Below are 23491 nucleotides of genomic sequence, written 5' to 3' on the forward strand. Positions count from 1 at the left end.
CATAAGGTGGCACTATATATACTGGAAAACATTAATGAAGGTCACTAAAACGGACACTAAACGGACACTAAAAACACGGACTAATTATGGTAAACGAACAGCCAGCTGCCAAGTACTAACAGTCCCAAATAAGCTAGAAGATACCATTGATTTAAATATGACTTTAAATGCATTCAAAAACCACGTGAAGGTAAGGTTACTAAGCAGTGTTTCAGAGAGTGATTATTGCAATACAATATATATAAATCGCTCTGTTTTTCTTTTTTTTTACTTGGATTAATACGCATTCATCGTCACGTTGCATTTGAGTGTACTGTTGTGTTTTACATGTGCAAGCTGTGCTTTACTGTTTGTCGACAGGGTCAGAAAAAGAGAAAAGAGGGAAATGGGGAACATTTATTATTTCGCCGTCTACTTTAAGAACCAACTGCAGCCCAATAAATTTTCAAATTCTATTGTAAGTTTTTGTGCAAACTCATATAGAAAGTGTGAAAATATGTAACGTTATGTGCGTTCTCTCGCTGCCACTGAACTGCCAGGAGATGATGTATAACACATGCGTATTTTGCAGGTACAGGAGTCCCTGTCAGGCGCTGCGCGCCTTTTGCTCCTGCACCTTTGTTGAAATTAATTCTATTCAAGTAGAAAAGAAACATTCATTCATTCATCTAGCGCGCATATTTTTTGCTCCAAAGGCTGTCGCTCTGCTTGTTGTCTCTATCTAAACAAAATTCGTGAAGTTCAATGCCAAGACTCTGTTAGTTATACTTGCATTAAGCTGTTTCAATCGCAGATATATATTTTTTATAAATGGTTGCCCCGCTAGGCTGATGGGTGTTCCTGTTACTGGAATCTGCGCATGTTATATTTCTCTATATATTTGTACGTGTTGCCGTGATAAATTAGTTGAAAAAGAGCGCCTTGTCGTCAATTCGTGTTCTGTTCCGCTGTCCAAATCTTTATTACTGTTCTTCTGTGCTCATTCTTGAGAATCAGTGCAACAGCTCGGCGTCGTGTAGGTTGGGCTAAAACCCTAAGGCTGAATGCTTGCTGTAAATAAAATACGACTCTCGTCGCCATGCGCGAGCTTCGAAATAAAACAAGTTTTTATTTCTCTGAATGCGAGCTCTAGGTAATTTACCCACATTTCATTTCTTCATCTTAACGTTTACTTTAGTTCACATGTCAACAAAGGCTATCAGTGCCCAAAAATCCTCAAACTGGAGTTTTTGTCTACTTGATTAAAGCAAGAAATAGTAAATTGCAGGAGGCTTACTTCGGATAAATGAGTGCGGTGACCGATGGTGATCAAGGAAAAAAAACTACGATAGCGACACCAAAAAGTTGCCGTCACTTTTCCTGCTCTCGTTGCAGTTTTATGTAGCTGCAGCTTGCACTAGGTTGAGGTACAGCTAACACGAACAGCCATTTATGCCTTCAGTCAATAGTGGTTTTCGACGGACAGCTACGCTAGAAAGACTTCCAGCCCGTGCATTTCAAAACGTTTCACTTTAAACGCCCTTCACATACAATGTTCAGTACTTCAACAATGTGGATCGTCTTTTACTCGTTTATAATCACATCGTCAGGGCACCGTCCCTCGCCTTCACTACACAACGTAAGCCCACCCTCACGTCACCTTTACCTCACCACCAGAGTGTGAGGGCAGATGAGGGTGTCGAAGGCCCTCGTGAGAGTGTGCTTGTCTGGTGGTGAGACAAGACGTGACGAAACACGCAAACTGTAGTACGACTTACGGTTCGCAGCTACTCCTTGCAAGGCATCCTCTGAAAAAGAAAAAGGAATGATATTATTGTGGTCATCTCGATGTACATGTCTGCTCGAGAAGACATTGTAAAAAAAAATAGGGCCCAGTATCTTGGGAGTAGCAACAAACTTTCAGGACTATATATCTAGTCGAAGTGGAACTTGAAACATAGCGGGGAGCCTTCAAACAGTTGAGGAAACGAGAACGATAGAGCGATGTAAAGATCATGCAGATCCAACGCACATGTTGGCACCTGCGTAAAGCAAAGCTTTTGTGAAGTTTTTGCCTGAAGCTTCCTATAAAGAAATAAAGGAATAAATTATTATTGGTAAAATTCTTATTAGAAATATAAATACCGATTTTTAAATAATTATGGATACATAAGATGGCACTACATATACTGGAAACCATTATTCCATATATATGCGAATAATTTTGACCGCTTGCATATATATATATATATATATGTATATATATGATGATGGGACTTAAGGTGCCAAAACCAGCGGGTCTTAGCGAGGCACGCCGTATTGGGAGACTCGCGAATAATTTTGACCACTTTCGATTATGTAACATTTATCTGACCTTAAGCACACAGGCATTTTTGCATTTCGCCCGCTTCGCATAATGGCTGTCGCGAGCCCAAATCGTATACGCTAGCTCAAACTCCACGGCACATCGCCATAGCAACGGGGCTACAGCGTCGGGTAGAAAACTTATATATATATATATGCATATGAGCTACAGTTGCTGTTCTTTGCGAATGATTGTTGAGTGTGGAAAGACAGACAGAAGAGGCTATTTACAGGCTATTTACACTTGAGCCAGGCAGCCAGGCCCACACTCGCTCGCGCCAAGCGCACAGACTAATTTCATCGTCTTTCTGGCGGCGGCTCGTTTCTTGAGCATCGCTCGATGATATCGTAATACTACCCGCCCGGCAGCAAAACACCGTCACGGTGCTGTTAAATGTCCAAGGCGCGTGGAGAGTTGTAGGAATTGAGTCGGGCGACGTGGACAATGTCACTGGTTGTCACAGCGGAGGACGTAATGGGCGTGGCTAGAACGATTTCAGAAAGGAGTTTTTTACATAGGCCAACTTTACACGAAGGTGACCAAAGCAACACGAGGCTGCCGGGCACAAAATGGACATCACGGTGACGGAGGTCATAGCATTGTTTCTGCTTGTCTTGCGACACTTGTAGATGAGCGCGCGCAAGTTGGCGAGCGTGGTCAGCATGGGCGATTGCATCACGGGCATAATCACTAGTTGAAGCTGTGGCAGACGGAAGCACAGCGTCCAGTGGTAGCGTTGGTTCGCAGCCATACAAGAGGTAAAACGAGGTAAAGCAGCATTTTCGAGACGGAAAGAGTTGTATGAAAAGGTAATGTAAGGTAGAGCCAGGTCTCAGTCACGGTGGTCGTCGGAAACGTATTTGGATAGCATGTCTGTAAGGATGCGGTTCAAGCGCTCAGTGAGGGAGTTCGTTTGGGGATGGTAGGAGGTGGTAAATTTATGCCGTATTAAGCCGGCACGCATGATGTCGTCGATGACATTGGCCAAAAACGTACGGCCGTGGTCTGTTAGCAATTGACGCTGAGCCCAATGCATCAAAATAATATCATGTAGGAGGTAGTCCGCAACAGCAGATGCGCAACTGGTCGGAAGAGCATGGGTTTCGGGGGAGCGGGTCGCGTAGACCACCGCGACTGCAACCTACTTGTTCCCTGATGTAGATTCCGGAAATGGGCCGAGAAGGTCTAAGCCGAAAACTCTATGACAGCGCGAGTTTTTTCGGGATCAGGCTGTACTCCGGGAGCGTGAACGAGATGGCCCAGAATAGTAATTTGCCGGTGGCCAAAGCGACATTTGGACGAGTTAAATTGCAGCTTCACCTTTCGAAATACATGAAGTATAGTTGTGAGATGTTCAAGGGGAGTGTCGAACGTTGGCGAGAAGACGATGACGTCGTCGAGGTAGCAGAGGCATGTCGACCATTTGAAACCTTGGAACAAGGAGTCCATCATACGCTCGAAGGTGGCAGGGGCGTTGCATATTCCAAACGGAATTACTTTAAATTGGTATAGGCCATCAGGTGTGATGAACGCGGTTTTTTCAATGTCCATATCGTCAACAGCAATCTGCCAGTATCCCTAACGAATATAAATAGACTAGAAATAGCTGGAACCACGCAGGCAGTCAAGTGCGTCGTCTATACGTGAGAGCGGGTAGACATCCTTCGTAGTAATGTTGTTCAGATCACTGTAGTCTACACAGAAGCGCCACTTGCCGTCCTTCTTCTTAACCAACACCACAGGTGACGCCCAGGGACTCGAAGAAGGCTCAATGATGTTTTTATCGAGCATTTTGTTGACCTCGTTTCGAGTTACCCGGCGTTCCGACGCAGAAACTCGATATGGTAGTCGGTTAATAGGCGTAGCATCAATAGTAAGAATCCGATGCTTGAGCGTGAGCGTCTGGCCTAAAGGGCGATCGTCGATGTCGAAAATATCTCGGTAGGACGATAATACTTGGCAAAACTCTTCAGCATGCGCCGAGGACAGGTCAGTCGCAACCATTTTCTTTATACTGGGATCGGCACCCGAGGCTGGCGCGAGGGGCCTGCCAAGCTCGCGAGAACCATCGGTCGATAACGCTGCCACGTACTGGTCGCCGAGACAATCAACGGTGGTAGAATGTGATTTGCCAGTCCAAAGTTACAGACAGGCATGCGAGTGCGGTTCCCAGTAATCTTAAGTATACTGTGAGGCACTGTAACATCATACCTTATTGGAATGTCGGGCAGAGGAGTGACGAGGTACTCGCCATCAAGAACTGGTGGGAAGGACAACAGTTCACTGTAGGCTATTGACTTTGGCTGCAGGCGAAGAAAGCCGGTGGGACATAAGCGGCAGTGGGGTGTGTCAGAAGGTTCTGCGAGCATCGGCAACTCAAGGCGAAGGGTACTGGAAGAGCAGTCAATAAGAGCAGAATGTGCGGAGAGAAAATCGAGGCCGAGAATGAGGTCGTGGGGGCAATGAGCAGTTACTGTGAAGGGGAGAGGAGTGTGGCGGCCGGCGATGCTGACGCGTGCCGTACACATGCCGATGATAGGCGCAGTACCGCCATCCGACACGCGGACGACGCGTGCCGACTGTGCGGTGAGGAGCGTGTTCTGTCGTCGTCGGAAGGCCGCACTCATAATTGAAACATGTGCTCCTGTATCGATGAGTGCCGTGATAGGATAGCCGTCAACGTCAAGAAGGTTTCAGTTCCGGGGTAACGTGAGCAGAGGATTTCAGGGCAGGGTCGACAACGCAGCTTTACCTCCAGAAGCTGCAGTGCCTAGTTTTCCGGCTGGATTTGGGAGGCGATAGGCGGCGAAGAGAAGCGACGGGGTTGGGGCGAATGAGACTGATGGCGTCGAGGTGAGGGCGAGCGGCTGTAGCGAAGGTTCGGAGCAGGAGCATCAGCGGCAGTGGATTCATGGCGGCTGGTATAGGGAAAGGAAGGTCCAAAGGTGCGGGAATGAGCGGCGGCGTATGTCCGAGGAGGTGGTGGCTATCGGTTGCGGCAGTGACGAGCGATGTGGCCGCTGCGACAGCAGTGGAAGCAGATCGGCCGGTCATCAGGGGTACGCCAGTCGGACGGGATGCGGCGATATGTCACGGAAAAGGACTGCTGAGGACGGGCAGGGCCGCTAGAGAACTGGGGAACGCTGGGTTGACACATGGAACACGCGGAGTTCAGAGCCATGTTCTCAAATTCCTGTCGGACGACGGCCTGGATCATCGCAATTGTGGTTGCAGCCGAATCGGGAGGCGTCGTGGAGAAAGCTGGCGAACAGGTGGCCTCGAGTTCGCGGCGAACAATACGGGTGACGCCGTCATAGGTGGTGCTCTGACCTGGTCGACCCTCACGTGTCGACATCGCAGCAGTGTTGGGTAGCCGCGTGACGTGGTGTGTGATACGGCGGCTCTTAGCTTGTTCAAGGCGGCGGCATTCTCTGATGATGGCGACGATTGTCGAGACGTTGCCGAAAACAAGCAAATTGAAGCGTCGTCGGCGGTGCCTTTCAGAATATGTGACACTTTATCGGCTTCGGACATAGCATTGTCAGCTTTGCGGCATAGAGCCAAGACGTCGAGGATGTAGGAAACGGGCGGCTCAGTAGATGACTGAACACGAGACGCAAGAGCCTTTCTCGCGGCAGCCTTGCGCCCAATGGGGAAGCCGAAGAGTTCCCGTAGCTTCTCTTCGAAATTGACCCAACTGGTTATCTCGTCGTGATGCGTTTGGTGCCACATGTGTGGAGTGCCGCCGAGACAAAAGATCACATTGGCGAGCATAATCGTTGGTTCCAACCTGTTATTAGCACTGGCGTGTTCATAGAATTTGATCCGGTCGTCGACATCCTGGCCCTCCAGGCCAGCGAACACACCTGGGTCGCGATATGGGGCGACCGTGACGATTGGAGCAGTGGGACAAGCCGAAGCCATTGCAGAGGTGGGCGCGTCACCGGGAGGCATCGTGACAAGCTCGGTGTGCCGAACACTTATGAGTTCCGTGGTGAGGACGGGGATCGCTGACCTCCACCAGAATGTTGCGTGTGGAAAGACACAGACAGAAGAGGCTATTTACAGGCTATTTACAATGGAGCCAAGCGCACCGACCAACTTCATCGTCGTTCATCGTCGTTTCTTGAGCAGCGCTCGATATTATCGTAATAATATCATTCGGTCTGTCGATGACAACCATTGCGTGACTTCGCACTCCGCTCGTCGTACTGTCTCACACTTTGCTAGTAATTAAACTGTGCAGGCTCAGTACTGATACTAACACTACGGGCTGGATTGAATGCTATCTGTGGAATTCTACAATGTCTTCCAGCCACGAGAGCCACGAAAACGAATACTAATGCATTTTTATGGGCCAAGCACATAAAATAGGTGATGCAAAATTTCTTATTCAACCATATTATTCAACTGCACCACGAAGCGAAGGTGTGTCCAACACATTTGTGTCGCAAAAACCTAGCGTAACGCTAGCGTCGCACGTTCTTCCCTCGGACCGATGCCTACTGGCGAATTGCGGAAGTCATCATCGGATGCGTTGTCATACCAGCAGCAGAGGCAAGGTCGACCGCACTATCACATGATATGGGGTGGCAATTTGTGTAGTAAAAGAGTAACTAAGTCAATATTAGAGTCGCGTTTTGCAGAAGTACGACGGTAAACCTGCATAGGACTTCAATGAAAGGAAGTTCATGCAGTCGGCGTGCTTCTATTGCTCATGAAAAGATGCACCCTACTCTACTTTATGTTAAACATTATGAAAAGGAGGCTTCCCATCGAGCAATATAAAAATTAAAAAATAAAGTTTCTTTCAGAGCGCTGTAGCGGCTATACAGTCATACCCAGAAAGGAAGTGTTCAGCGTCGCTAAACATCATAGGGAGAGTTTCATATTTTAAGTAAAAAATATCGCATTCAACTTTACACATCACGAGAAAACATTTCTTCAAAGCAAATTCTGTGTTTCCACTTATATGCTCAAGGCTATATGATGGACGAAATTCTAAAACGCTAGGTGCTATAGAAGGTGTACGACTATGCGAGTATACGTTAACAGTATTTGTGTCTGTTCTGCCACTTCACCAAAACTATTGAATGGAAAATTGTATGGAAGGAAATAAACCTGTCTGACGCGCTAAACTATTGGACGATGAGACGATAGCTCGAGCAATGAGCGAAATACGCTATGTTCATACCTGCAGTTTATGTGGCGAGTACTTCTTTGTAGGAGCATCTCCGTTGCTCTGTTGAGCTCGACGTCACACAGTGCACAATTGTGGGACCGATGCTGTTTGTGCAGTGGGCCTAAGAAAGAAGAACAGAACCCGAAGTTATTAGGCATTTGTTTTTCTTACTTCAGAGTTGCACACCTTGGTTTGTTGCAGTCGATGTATTTCAGTGAGATCCGAATAGCAAAGAAAACATTACAAATACAAAAAAAAACAAAGCGGAAGTTTTATAATTATGTAGGCAGTTCAACTCTAGACGGAAGCCATTCCGGCGGTTTGGGTACCAGTTCAGAAGCTATCCTATTGAAGTCGTTTTTCCTACAGGCAGTTTGGATAGTATAACTGAAAGGATTTTACACTTAATATGACATATTTGTAATTTGTTTTTATGTCGTTTCTTGCGGCAGTGTTTCTTTTTTTAAATGCAATTGTTTATATTGTGGAACTTGTGGGCGCCGTGTTAATCATGGATGCACACATTGTTGCTTATCATCTATTTGTTAAAATATGGTTGTGTGTGTACATGATGGCGAAAATTGCATTTTTTTCCATTTATTCAGTTTCAGTTTATTGATGCATGTGAAATGTTTTACAGAAAAAGTAACTTTAGGAGGTTCCATAGTCAAAGACTGGGGAGGGACCTCCTACAATAATTTCATAGAAGAAGTACACTAATACGGCTAACAACAGCAGTAGCAATCCAATGGGACAGAAAGTACTAAGAAACAAAGTCAAGTCATAGTAATAAGAGTGAAGTATGAACAGAAAAGGAAGATCCTGGGAGTATTATTCCACACACAGAAGCGTAATTAAAAAAAATAAACAACACAATAACTTTCCCAACAAGTGGTGATGAAGATTCCTCTTAAGTAAATGAATGGAAGGAGATGATTTAATGGAGCGTGGTAGTGAATTCCATATGGATGTTGCCGAAAGGTTCGTAGTAAATTTGCCGTAGTTAGTCCTTGGTTTCGGTAGGAGGTAGTTATTATGGTGTAAAAATCGAGTGCCAGTGAAATGTGGGGTCTGGTCTTTTGTTATAAAAAGTATTGGTAATTCTCCTCAACAAAATTTATACGCCAGGACACTTAGAGAACATTTATTTAAATCCACTACTGACGAAATGGTATATGTGCGGAGTAATGGCCAAGCACTAAATGAGAAATGGCTGTAAGTGATTATCCTCAAAGCTTGGTTTTTTGTGTGCTGCAGGGGCGCCAAGTGAGTTGCGTAGGTATTGCTTCAAGTAGAAATGCAGGAAGAGGTACGTCTGTGAAGGAATGCGCAGTAGAGTGAAATTATTATACGTACTTGAATATATTATACGTAATATACGTACTAATATACGTAATATACGTACTGGAAGAATGACCACATCCTTCAGCGCTTCAACTCTGGGATGCATCTTGTTCAATGTCAATCGTTATAGTTATCTGGTCAAAGTTCTCCCTAGTGGCGCGAGGTTCACGGCTTTTTAAAGAAAGCATGGAGAGAGTCGGTGCCTTGCTCTGTTGGCGGCCACTACTTCACCATGCGCGGCAAAGACATTTATTATTCTCCTTTATAATGAAAGCCAATAAAACGACATTTGGTCCTCCAGACCAGCAATAATAGTGAGACAAAAGAAATCCTGCTAGCATGCTCCACCTTGTAGAGTATCATGTGTGAAGCGTTTACGGATAGATGCTCAACTAAACGTGTTGATGCAGATTCAAGAGAAAATCGAAGGATAAATAAAGTCACAAGCATCATAGATGCTTGGGGCCCCCATTACAAACGGTTTCTACAGGGATAATGAATATGACGAAATCTGAGCTTAACGCCAGCTGTGGCTGCATGCTTGCCTAGGCTGTAGCTTATATGTCGTGATCAAAATATTTAGGTGGAGATAAACACAGTTAACAACAACGAAACTTATAAAAGACGGTGACACGATTGCCTATGAGTGTTTAGAAGACCTTACTGGCCTTAGTAAAGCAGAGGGACCTGCGCAGTGGTGTCCGGATTGGTGTCCTAAGGACAGACGAAATAACTGTGTTTCACCGCGCGACTAAAAGTGGTGTCGTTGCCTCTTTCCCCGATCTGGTCTAGCGCCGCTGATAACAGAGTAGACAGTTTATATAGGTATATAGGTAGCACTTAGGGATTGGTAAAGGAACTTAATTGCCGTATTTCAAACAAAGTGTTCCGTTATAAGAAGCGCCAAATGGTAAGCGAGGGACGACGCCCTCTCCTTATTTGAATAATCGCCGCGGTCTCGAAACTAAGGTAACACCGTTTCTCCAAATCGACATAGGCGACTGACAGAAGTGACGCGTATGACCCCGACTAGCCACCAACTTGGGACTTGCCGGTGTAAACGTCGCCTAAGGAAAATATGGCCGAAGGAGTGCACACGCGTTCCCAGAATTATCTTGCTGATTGGCCGCCGTTGGGTAAATACTTCGTACAATAGGTGGAGCCACAAGGAATGAGAAACCGCCTAGGGAAGTTGAACTCTGGCATGTTGTACATGCCAGTCATCCACCTCGCTTAACAATAAAGCTTCGTCTCCCACTTTAAACATTACTGAGTTAACCACTGATTTCACGGAGACGACCGAGACGAAAGAATGCATGGGCACTTTGCCGAGTCGATCGACCCCTGCTGCCTGCGGAGGAGCAAAGTCTTGGGGAGGGCAATATGTTGTCGTTGCCGAGCTATCTATATAGTCTCTCACGAAATGTCCCGAGCTATATTGGCTCACCTTCTGCATCGATTTTTATTCATACCAGCTTTTACGTTAAACTTTACAGGTTCAATACTGCCCAGTAAACTCGCTCTCTAAAGCTATAAGTCAGCTCTGTTCAATTATACACTGCGGCCTTCAAAACGCCCAGTAGGACAACAGTACACTGCCGCTGCATGTGCCACCTTCCTCGCAGAAGCTGATGCGCGCAACGTAATGTTTGTGCGTTTTACAGTGCCCTAAGCGGTGTGGTCATTTTGAAATTTTACGGCATCCTGAAAAACTGCCTTTTACAGATAACAATATTAGCCCTTGTTTTGGGTTATTCAGACAGGCGGACATTACATGTACGACAAATCGAACCATATGCTGAACTAATACACAAAAAGCTACTCATTAAGGTTATACTAACTTACTGTACACCACATATTGTGAATGTAGTCGGGTAGTTTGCTAGGCATATACATTTGGAAGGAATTTCATGATGACATCACTTTGGAGATATGTGCCATCAAGCTAGCGTTATCAATCAATCAATCGATCAATCAATCAATCAATCAATCAATCAAGTTTATTTTCCTTTGACTGGAGGGACGCCAGGAGTAAACGGCATAAGGGCTTGACGAAAGGTTTCGACTCCCTATTACATGATTTCAAATGGCATTGCCAAAAAAACAATTGACATTTTCTTAAATTTCTTCGCTTTTATTTGGTAATGATAGGATTTAATTTATTTTTCTAAACACATTGCACTTGTCGATCAACTAGGCAGTACATATAGGATCTAAATGTAATTAAGGCGTGCCACAGAGTTACTGTATCAACATCACATGATACCCACTATTTTTCAAATTCAACAATTCAGAATAATATTGCAAGTGTATGTACCGGTATCTTACAAAAACGGAATATTATACACAGATATCAATGATGTGTTAAAAATAAATTGTAAAAAAATAAAAGTTTTTGTTGTTAAGGCAATGCAGTACATGTAAAACATATATGAGTTTACTCAAAATAAATATATATACGCTGCGCATGATACACGCATTGCATGAAAATTGTACTCAAATTCTGAATGGACATTCGTTAAAGAAGGCCGTGGTGAATTAGGCAAGAAAAAATATGTGCAGAAATGTCTTCACAACGCCTGCTTTATCTTATTCTTAACTGAAAATATTGCAATGCACAGTATGCACAACTAGAGTATATAGCAGAACGAGCAAAAAAAAGTGCAAATTACTGTGATTATAAGATCACGCGGTGATAAGTGATGATGAGTAATATAAACTTACAGTAAATAAGTCAATGAAGAAAATTTAGCGTAATCGTTGAATTAGCTAAATTATGTTGGGGCAAACTGTACTGTTTCATTCAGGAGATAGCTGACGCAAACAAATACTCGTGATAATGGATGCCGAGCTGTCATTAATACAAATGTTAACTTGTATATGTTGTTTACTAAAGTAGGCAGCCTGTAACACGGCGAATCCTCTCCGTAATTTCATAATACCGCTTTATTTACTTTTAAGCAATTTCCTTGTGCCCATGTTTCTAGTTTTACAAGTGTTTCGTTGATTCTACTTTGCTTGTATAGTTCATATGAGTCCGCAGCGAGAAGTGTATAGTTAGCATGTTCTATCATATGTGGTTCATTTACGGCTTGTGCAACATCAGTAGCAAATTTTGAACAAGAGTGGTCGTTCAATATGTCTTCGGGAAAACAGGCTTTTATTAGTTGCTGGAAGTATGTCTCAAATACTATTTCAACGGATAGCATCCTGTGTTACAGGTCGGAATTTAAGAAATCTAAGCAATGCAGCGGATGCCCTAACTTTCTAATTTCAGAAGGATGGTGTGATTGAGATGATTAAATGCACTAAAAAAATTGATAATAACACGTCTGGCAATTTTTTTCTGGGTGAAGGCTTTAATCATGAATTTGATTTGTCTGCTACCTCGGTCAAGAGGTTTTTTTGTGAAACCACTTTGAAATTTGCGAAGAAGCTTATCTTTGTTAAATGTCATAAGCTTATTCAATGCGATGTGGCCTAACTACCTGAATGCACTTAGACTGGGTTTTTTTTGCGTGTTAAGAGAAGTATTCGTCACAAGCATAAATATTCTTAGATGTTCACTAATACCAGTACCACAAATAACCATTGCTTTTAAGTCACCGATAATATTCGGGATGAACACATCAAGCAATGACGATCCTCCTCCTGATAAACGAGCGAACTGCTTTTAGCTGACTGCCAGAAGTAAGGATGTCATATTAATGTACCCTCCAAAAATTAGTTCCAATTGTCCTGTCCAATAGCGCCTTGTCCTTTCTGTATTTCTTCTTGTGTGCCGTCACTTTTGGCGCTTAATCTACTGGAATTCCAATTGTTCTTCACAAGAATAAGCGAAAAGTCGATGAACAAGAGTAATACATGGGTTGAATTGCTCTGTAGGAGACTTTTAAATAACACAATATACTGTTTTATTACTGCTTACTGTCAGGGCCTCAAAATTTGCTTTTATGACAGAAAAATCTGACTCATGCAAACAAACAATGTTTTCAGTCACGAGAAGCAGTACGCCAGCTCCCCTGCCTACCGTCACTGCTGCGAGCATAGCTGGGGTGACCGCGAGGGCAAAAAACATTTGATGTCTCACTGTACAAAGTTTACGTGAGCATTATAAGAGTGAAAGTGAAACGTCTACCAACAACATTTCATCCTGTTTGTTTGTTAGACAGCCCATATTTTGATGGAGAAGCAACGTAACCAGATTTTTTTTTCGTTGTTGTTGGTTGTAGAATGAATGTCGAGTGTACGGAATCTATTTGTTGAGTAGTCTTGAAATTATTTCAGGTATTTATAGCCAAGCGCGTTATTTCGTTGGTTACATTTGACGTAGAATACCAGGGCGGCTTCAGCCTGTGTTTTTTCATTTCTACTCACTCGTTTTTTTCTCATCCCATATGTACGCGCAATCATCGATGTAGAGCTTATTGTACACCAGGGTGACTTTTTCTAGGTTTTCTATCGCGCTGTGCTGAAGTTTATTTTTTCTTACGTCTCCTATCGTTTGACTGAAGTCGTCTTCTATGGAAAACTCTGTCTTTAAGATTTTACTCATTTTCATTTAACTCTTTCCTACCTTTTCATGCACAAGGTAAGGCGCTTACATGTAGAGACAAGGAGCCCTATATATTTGTTTTGCACGTGCCCGTCCATGCATGTTCCCGTTTTTGTTGTGTGGATTATCGTGCCGCCAACTAACCATGCGTAAATGCGCGCCGAAATATCAGTTGGCGCACCCACAAATTTCAAGTTCGCCCACCCTCAAATTCAGGTTGCCCCCCCCCTCGCCCCCCTAAATTTTAGTTGGCCGATGACCAAGTTTCAAGATGGACCATCCCTATATTTATATCGCGCCTCGTTCAAATTTTAAGTTGGCTCACGAGGGAATTGGCCCACACCTAATTTAGGTCACCCCCAAATTTCAGTTTGCCCACTCCAAATTTCAAGCTGACATACCTCCAAATTTCAAGTTGATCCACGCCCAAATTTCTAATTTCCCTACCCATACCATAAGGTTCCCCATAAGTTTTCTATGCAGCCCTATGTATTACACTGTATATTCTGTAAAATCAGGTTTATTTTTTACAGTTGAACTTGTTTCTCATCGGTTTAACGCAACCAGTTTAACCTACATTTATGCTATTATAACGCTTAATTGTCTTAAATTCGGAAAATACGCATTTTTGTGGGGATACAAGGCATAACACCTTTTGCGTGAAGGTTCGTATGACGGAGCTGGAGTAATCTCTGTACAGTAGTTGTAGGTTTGTTACTTTATGGCGACGGTGAACTGCACAGAGAAACAGCTACCGAAGTTAATTTTCATTCCCTCTATTTCATTTATTGCAGAGTTACATCAACCGATGTCTATGGTATGGTACCACTCAAAGTACCTGTATCATGTAGAGAACATCTCCACCACACTGAAAGTTCGTTGGAGTCTAAATTCAAGAAGAATGCAGTAACCCCACCGGAGTTGTATAAGTATCCGTTACCAGACCCCAAAATTCCAGTTGGGCTGCCGCTAAACTTATTTTGGTCCACCCGAACCCTAAATTGGCTCACTCCCGTATTTCAATTGGCCAAGCTCTAAATTGCTGTTCACGCGTTCCCAAATTTAAATTCACCCACCCTCAATTTCCTGCTTGGTCCACCCTTAAATGTGAAGCTTAAAATATCAAGTTGTCTTGCACCCAAATTTCAGTTTCAGCTTCAACATGCATTTTCTATATATGAAGTCATTTGTGTCCCTATTGAGATTCTCTCTGATAAAATTTCGGGCTGTTGCTTATTGCTTATTAAGCTACATATCATATTTGTATGCGCCGTTATCGTGATTAAATGTCTTAACTTCGCAAATGACGCATCTTGTGCATTACATGTTTCGCACGCGTTTTCTTATGGAGGAGTTTGGGTACTCGTCATATGTAGCTTAGACAAAGAAACACAATCTAGCACACCAAGTGCATGCGTGATGCGAGCTTTCTTTGAAACGATTCACAAGGTCTCCTACTTATTGGTGTGTTGGTGACCACATGAATACACGTGCGTGAATAGCGCATCGGCAGAGAAATAAGACGTCTTTGTAAGGACGCACCCGGTTCAATAACACCCAAACGCTCCGTACTTCTGAAAGAATAGGTAAGTACAGAAGGTTTGAGTGTCGTGGAATCCTTTGAGCTCACTATTGCGCACAATTTCATGTGCATAAGTTGGCCAAGGGACACATTGTACTTGAAGTCATATAAGCACCCTCCCCCCTATAACTGAAGGCCACATAATGCTTCTTAACTGAACTTGAAGTTTTTTATGCCCAGTGGCAGGGTCACAGCAAAGAGGAAGACCTCCGTATTCCCCACGTAGTCTGTTCGATTATTGCATAGCGAGTTTAACAAGTCAATTAGCTTGCAGGACTTCTCGGGAAACGCCGTATTCTGCACCTATCTGCATCCTCAATCTAGCTGGTCTCTCTCATGTACCGATAGTATTACTTGGGGACAATAAACCACAGAAACCGGTCACCACCGTTCGGGAAGCTGGGAAGCAGCGACGCCATTCCCAAAGTACTAGTAATAATTCTTGATGGTATTGGTGCAAGTAACACCCGGAAACTAGTGATGACCTGCCAATAGTGCATGAACTGACTTTTGAAGGGTAGATATAACAAGGCTATAAAGGGGCCTAGATGTATTATTTGTAAAGTGCGTAAAATATATATGTCATAAAACCCGGATTAGGGCACGTTAGGTGTGATATAAATGATGGATATAAAGGAATTGCAACGAGGGCATGTTATACGAAAATGTATCGGTGCCGGCAGCAGGACAATTGAACTGAAAGGCATGGAAGCACATGCTATGCAAGAGCGTAATATCGTAGCAGGAGAGCTCAGTGAGAGGAGATGTTTGATATCTTTTGGCTTTACGACTCGCACGATGTGAACATCCAGTAGAACGTCCAAAACGGTTTTATTATTGAAACAACGCTTCTGCACCAAGTAACATTGTCGGATCGAGTGGGATTTGCATTGAGTGGGCTAAATTAAAGCCCTTTGTTCTCTCATCGCTTGTTTTCCCACCCACCCCCACAAGAGGTGCGGGGACGTGCACGTCTTGCCACATTTGCCGCAGGTAGGAGGTTCATCACCGCTCAACAGGTAGGGGTGTCGTATGCGCGGGTTTTTCTTGGTTGACAGAAAATGACCTAAGTTTGCCATATTTTCTCTATTGAAGGCAAACCTCCTAAATGCGGCTCAATTAAATACAGGTTATATTACGTTTCAGCGTCAAATCTTTGTTGGCAATAGCTTAGTTTATCGCGCGAGAAAGGCTTCATGTCTATGGCAGGAGCAGCTATGGAAGTATTGCTGTATTTAAAAGCTATGGACGTAGCAATTTGACCTGTAAGCACGCTGCTTTCGATGCCTCCATGCCCGGGCAGTCAAAATAGCGCATCATCTTGGTTAAGTGTATAAAGCAGCATATTCAAGAGAACAAAGATAATTGATTACAGCGTTCATGGGTTACCTTAGGGCTATTGAAACTGTGAAGATGCTTAAGGAGTCCTAATTTGCTGGCTTGTTTTACAGCTGATAACATTGCCTAAGCCCCTGGCGTAAAGATGCTTGTTTCAAGGCGCAGAATATCGGTTTCTGAAAAGGAGGGACCCACTACTGCATTAGACCCTCCTTCATGCTGTTTTGATGCATTTGTATAAAATACCGGGCACGAGTACTCCTTTTGATGTTCTAGAAGTACATTTGAATGTGTGTCTGTGGAGCATGTTAAGTGGCCTCTACAAACGGCGTGGTACATTGTATGAGCTGACAATGCCATAGTAGCAACCGCTCGCTAGAGCCATAAAACGATGTTGAAGCAGTAGAGCACCTATTTCTTCCCCGAGGCTTCTTACATGCAAAGAGAATGGCTCTCTCGCTGCAGGCGAGTTATGAAAGGGTGCAGCAGATGGATATAGTACTTAGAGGAATAAGAAGGATGTTCAATGGTCCCCTTTACTCTCAGAAAACATGTAAAACTGGTATATGACCACTGCATATGAAGAGGCCACTAACTTGATTCCAATTTTAAGCTCTAGATCGGACTTGTCCTGAAAGCCTCAGTCGAGAGACGTATACTCTACTCGTTAAAAGCTTTTAGTAGTACATTGCGATAGCAAATATATGACATGCGCATTTCTCCTGTCGCCGTGATGTTCTGCATAAAGTGCAAGGTAACACCACCGCCGCGCGCCGTACGCGGTTATGTGTCAGTAAAATCATACCTGCGGAGCCGACACGTGAGCCTGAATCTCTCGTGTGCAAGGTCAGCAAGAGGGGAGGAAGCGCGCAGTTTTCCGTCGCGCGCAAGCCACCGTGTGGAGGGGGGAGAGGGGGGCAGCGTTCTACTCCGGTAGCGACTGCGTATTGTACGGCCTCGCGCGCTCTATCTTGCAAGTTATCTGTGTTGTGGCAGAGTCTTGGTACGCCGGTGGCTCATACCTTGTGCATGCCGTGTTTTAGCGTCCAGTTGGCGGTGAAACAATAGATAACACGTAGATCAATTCGCTCGCTGCTTCTGCTGCAGCGCTTCCTCAAACCAGCATTTTGACAGCAAGTACCCAGTGATCAACGACTGTGATATGTTCATATTTGGCTATGCGCACTGACACCATGCTTGTTAATATATTTAGTAAGAGAATATTTTCTATTTATATGGCCGACAACACTACTTTCCTTGCTTCAAACGCTTGTCTACTATTTTTTTTATCGCAATGGATGCTTCATTTTTGAATGAAACTACGAGTTTTTAATGCACTTGGTATTGCTGAATGATAAATTTCAGCTCCGTAATTGAGGAGTGAGCTTACAAAACTTATGAAAATGTAGGAGACATGATCACTACTACTACCGCGGTATGTGTGCTAAAATAGTTTTAAGAGTTCATTTTCTACAGGAATTCCGCCCTCAGATAGTTTGGGCGATGAAAAAACGTGAGCTTCGAGTTTAAAATATTCCTAAGAACTTATGCACGCTGCTCACAGAGATCTTCTTCACCACTGATTGCAGTATTTGGGTCTGCAATTTTGGACAGCTCTTTTTTAGAAGGAGCACGCTAGTGGTTTTTAAAGTGTTTAAGAAAACCAATTTTATTTGACCATTCAGATAATTAATGTAAGCTAAGCTGCAAATGTCGTTTCCAGATAGCAATATTACATGATTTAAAACTTACCTTTAGAGAAACATTTAGCCTGGAATGACTGTGTAAAATGAAGTCAGTTTTTAAACAAGGAGTGTACAACCTACCATTCCTCATTGAGTTACGCCAGTTCTTTGGATGAATAGCTCAGAAGAAGCATCGCCAGTTGTTACGCAGAATGTGTAATTAGACAGACAGCTTTCAGTGGTGCTCAACACGCTACCCCGGACACAGTGAGCCGGCAGAACACGTAAATTCTGAAGCAGCATAAGGTATCGTATCCTTTCTCTTTGTCCAAAAATATAGATAACCACTGTTTATGAATGAAAGTGTCCTTAAGATTTTCCATAATGTGAAGTATATAGTCATTTGTCCATTTACTCAACCTGAAAGTGCATTTGAAAGGTTTGAGTAGCTTAGTGGTCCCCATAAAAAGGAGAAGACGCCGATTTACTGTTCTTTCGAACAGCCCGCGAATGCAGATACTCAATGCTTCAAGTCTGTAATTGATGGAGAAAGACGGGTCCTTGCACTCTTGGAAAATTGGGTTTATTGCGGCCTCTTTTCAAGCACGTGCGATATAGTTTGGCGATGATGAGTTTGGCATTGAAAATATATAGGACAGTTCTGTGTGTGCAAATGTTATAATTCCATAAATGGTTTCAGGAGATCCAAGAGCAGAGTTATTTCAGCACTGCTCTGCCTGGTGCTCTTCTATGTTAAATTGACAATTGTATGCTTTATTTGGTGCGTAATTAGCTCAAAGGGCTGTCGTTCTACTCGTTGTATCTATCTAAGTTCAATAAATGTACCTGGAACTGCATATAGTGCTGAAAATTGACACCCACAAATTCTGCCTGGTCTTCGAGACTCCATATTTATCAAAGGCAATAACATTGACTGCGGCCTTTTATTCAATTAAATCTTTTCCATAGATTTCCTTCATTTCTATAAAAGCTTGTAGCGGAGAGATAGAGTTGCTAACTTTCTTATTCTGTCCAGACAACTTTATTTCTTGCGATTTTAAATATTCAAAATATCAATAAGTCATCCGCAGTATATGATTCCCGAAGGGGTTCACAGACCTTGTTTTGCAACTTACGTGCTTCACTACGGTCTGCATTCTACCATACGACTCATCGTTAGCAGCCACTCCTTTTTTTTCTTTGCGGGATGCATTCGAATGCACCAATAATAAGAAAAGCTGTGAATTATGCAAGATCATCATCGATGCTTAAGATGCAGATGTGATCATGCCTGCGACACATGCGTCAGTTGACGGAAGAGCTTCTGGTCAGATGATTTGACCTTCCGCCGAGGAGCGCGAGGCCATAATTTATTCTATAATTTTTTTTATGTTTAGCACTCTAGCAAAGTGGTCGCTGCCATAGCGATCTTTGATCAGATTCCAAAGGAGGTTCATTATTATTGTTGGAGATGCTATGCTCAAATCTATGGAAGAATATGTCTTTTAAGCACTATTCTAAAACGCTGCCTTATTCTTTTTAGCAGGCAAGCACAAATAGGAAATAAGTAAATTTTCAGTTAACTGGTTTTTCGATTTGAACACAGAGTCCGCTCAAGGAGATTTGTGTGCATTGAAATCTCCAAGGACTACTTAGGATATAGGTATCGCGTCTTAAGGCCTGCAATATTTCTTTACGGAGTGAGAAATGAGGGTGTATTTAGATAAAGCTGATGCTAAGGAGTTTACTTAAAAGCACAGTGAGAACTTCAACTACCCCAAAGTTGCTTTGGAGTTGAACGCAACAAGTATTCTTCCAATCAGTCGTGTAGACGCCATGTCCGTACCTGTAGTTAGTGTGGCGAATGCTCCTGCGTAGAAGCTCTTGCATGCCAGTCACCCGAGCTCGGCGTTGATCAGCACGCACTCCTCCGAAGATACGCTTGCCTGAACGGCGAAAGAAGGACGATGCTTGAAATTATTATACGCCCGATATTAGCGCGATAACAGAAGTAAACTTGTTACACATGCCTTTAACTGAGAACTCAAAAGACATTGAAAGCTTTGATTATTGGTCCTCAAATTTGCTGGAGACAACGATCGCGCCAGTAGTTTGGGTAGCAGTTGAGCATGTGCTATAGATCAGTAAATTGATCACTTGAATGTTCATGGTGCAGAACCTCAAGTGAAAAGTTTTTCTGCCATATAAAGCAACACGTGTGATGTATCATATACGTACATACATAACAAATAAACACCGTGCTTCGCATTTCGTGCTAGCTTAAGGCGACTGTTTTCGCTGATCATGTGCCGAAGCCATGTCAACCATGGCACATGCGAATGACTTTACGCAGTCTATTTATTACTTTTATGAATTTATTTTACTCATAACACCTTTCTTGTCATTTCACATTTCAAGATTTATATAGATAAATAGATTATATATTCATATATATTATATATTTACTAATTATATAGAGTAATAAGCTGCTTAACACCTGTGTAGCTGCTTGTTGAATGTCAACAACTGTAAATTATCATTATCTCTTTTTTGCAATTTGTGAAGTTTCCGAGCACGTGCACTGTTTCACAAATGAGCATGAAAATGCAAGTTACTCGCTGCTTCGTTTCACCTGCTATGACCACCTCAACGGCTACGCACAGCCAATTGATTATGTCCTTCTCTATCGGAGATAAGTAACACGCTGTGTGCCTTGATTTCAGATTGTAAAAAAGAAAATGGAAGAAAGAGAGAACCCACAGGGTTTGTTTAGTGACAGCAATTCTCGGCCAGAAGCCAAGAGAAAAACAAAAAAGCAAAGGTAAGACTGTGCGGTGGCTCAGGTGACGTATATTAGGCCAAAGAGTAGAAAACTTCAGAAAAAGGGAGCGAAAGAGTTTGACTGAAGCAAGCATGTCCTGCCGGTAACGTTCGTCCTTCCCTACACCAGATGGCGTGATTCGAAGAGCGCGAAGAGGAGAAACATATTAAAACACCATTTAAGTGCGAACTACTAAGGCCCAATTACTAGAAGGTCAAAGAGTCTCTATAGCTGTTAGTTCTGGCATCACGAAAGCAGCTAAGCCTTTGTGGCTTGAATTGCAGCCCCATGTCAATGTAAGGGGACTAAAGAAACCATTCGTCTGCGCCTTCTGGCATTATGCCAAGAAAAGCCTTTGCTGTTGTGCCTAAACAGCAAGAAGGAAGCGTAACTCTGATGACCTGGCTACGGTGCACTCTAGGCGGGGTATTCTGTTAGTGTCCACCTAGTGGACATGATTATTTACTATGCTGCTGACGTTCTGAATCGTGGGCTGGGCTGTGCTGGAGTGATCGTGAGGAGACAGGCAACCCCAGACAGTCAGCACTACAGCCGCCGAAGAAATGGACATGTCCACTAGGTGGACACTTGCAGAATAACCCCCCCCCCCCGCTGCCTCCTTCATGTGGAGCACTGAGTGCTGGATCATGTGTCATGATCCAAATGAGGCTGACCAAAAAAAAAGCGTAATGAATTATCGTCTACGGAAGAATATGCGGCAGATGGTCACATTCCTCAAACGCTCCATCCACGCCTAAACGCACGGTGACGTGTTTAAGTGCGGCTGTCCACCTCCTCTGTTGTAAAGTAGCAGAGGATATCAGGCGCAGGGTTGTTACTCCACCAGCCAATCACAGAAGAAAACAAAATAGTCGTCATGCGATGAGTTCAAAATGGCTTCGTACTTGATACCTCAGGAGCGTTTGCTTTTCTTCAAGAGTCTTTTCATCGGCGGATGTGATGAGGTGTGGAAAAGACACGGACAAAGTGTATGCAGTCTGAGCATTTCACTTTTCAAAAGTCCGCGGTACAGTTCATTTTACTGCTGTCCCCGTTTTACCCTCGAAGCTTCACTGCCAACTGAAGTGAAACTTCTCAATAAATAGTTAATGCAAGCATTTAATTTCTGTTCAATAAAGAATTAGGCATTATAATATACGAATGAAAACGTACAAAATTACGCGCTCATCTATTTTTGTGGTTACCGCCTTATTCAGGTAACAGGGAAAGTTTGCAGAACGAACAATTTGCAGCCTCGCGGAGAAACGGAGGCTGGCTGTTATGAGGGCGTTGTCGGGACTTCACTGCAGACTTGAGTTGTATCCGACTATAGCATACATGATTATACCATGCAGGCTATGTGACTATTTGTCAGAAGCCCGTTTCAAAATGAATGACAAAATAAATCTTCAATCATCATTATCGCCGCACCTGGTCGTTCTGGTTTGGCGGTTATTTCGCTCTTTCCTGCATAATGTTGTCTAACCATTCCGCCATGCATACCACCTCACGCTCTCATGTGTCGGAATGCGCTCAATAAGCTTGGCCTTGTATTAGATATAGTTTGCAGTGACGCACGGGGCAAACATATGCGTTACTCGTCAGTTGTTTTCATTTGCCGCGGTGGTGCAGTGACGATAGAGTAGAACTTTTATTGAGGTTAAATTACAGCCGTAGACGTTTTATATGTGGACGTGGCGTGCCACTGCTTTCACGCAGAGCTGAGCATCGCGTCTTTCAAAGATGTCACTGTCTTTAATACGCGCAAACGTTTGTGGCAATGACCTGCAATGACGCTAACAAGGACCCTGTTCTGCGTTGTGCAGGGCATTTTTCAGATCGGCGCATCGACGGAAACGAGCGGCTACACGTGCTGGGATAGAAGCGATATCGTCGACGTCTATCAACTTCTGGAGACCTGGCTCCACCAGCGACACCACCTGGTAGTCGCGTTGTGACGTCACCTGAGCACACCACTAAAAAAGAAGCACCTCACCGGCTCGTCTCCTGTGGGCACGGCGGACGCGGACTGCCAATGACGCTAACCAGGACCCTGTTCTGCGTTGTGCAGGTTAGTCCTTACAGTAGTTCTTTACGGACCGATTGTCGTGGCATTTTTCTCCTGCCGTGCCCACGGAAGTGTTTACACCTTGCCTATGAATGTCTTCTGCGCAAGTTGCTTCTCTGAGGGGACATTGAATCAAACACAGGTCCCACGCAGAAGGAATTATTGGAAGAGCTGCTTGAGGGTCAAACTGTTATCCCTAACGATATTTCAGAAATGAAAGTTCAACAATCTAACATAGAAACATTGATAAATGAGCTTCAACAGACGTGCATTCAATTTGACAAAAGGTTATCTGAATCTTCTCCGACGGAAGGGGTTCCGGTTCGAACTACTCTAAAGTCTGTAGAAAACGTTATTGGCTTCCAGTCAATAACACTAACTGATCTCGAAGACAGAAATAGGCGGTCAAACGTAACTATTCATGGCGTTTCTGTCTGCGACGACGAAACGGAAGCGGCCCTCAAGGAAATAGTTCTTACCGAGGTAACAAGGGATAAGCTGCAAGTACAGTGCAAATCAATGGGCCACATTCACAGGCTCGGCCGACAAGACAGCAAACGACTGGTCATCAA

At 43.7% G+C, this 23491-nt stretch overlaps 1 protein-coding gene across 1 annotated transcript in view; it reads right to left on the bottom strand.

The window, feature by feature from the left end:
• The window catches only part of LOC142592720 (uncharacterized), a 74654-nt gene extending 51163 nt beyond the window's left edge, over positions 1-23491 (bottom strand). Inside the window, exons 1-4 of the mRNA XM_075704318.1 lie at positions 23399-23491; positions 19877-19976; positions 7539-7647; positions 1758-1787 (exon numbers count right to left, since the gene is read on the bottom strand). Of these exons, the coding sequence (XP_075560433.1) occupies positions 1758-1787; positions 7539-7576 (68 nt within the window). The 5' untranslated portion in view covers positions 7577-7647; positions 19877-19976; positions 23399-23491. The remainder of the gene's footprint in view (positions 1-1757; positions 1788-7538; positions 7648-19876; positions 19977-23398) is intronic.

Source organism: Dermacentor variabilis, chromosome 9 (genome assembly GCF_050947875.1).
Source record: "Dermacentor variabilis isolate Ectoservices chromosome 9, ASM5094787v1, whole genome shotgun sequence".
NCBI classification, from domain to species: Eukaryota; Metazoa; Arthropoda; class Arachnida; order Ixodida; family Ixodidae; genus Dermacentor; species Dermacentor variabilis.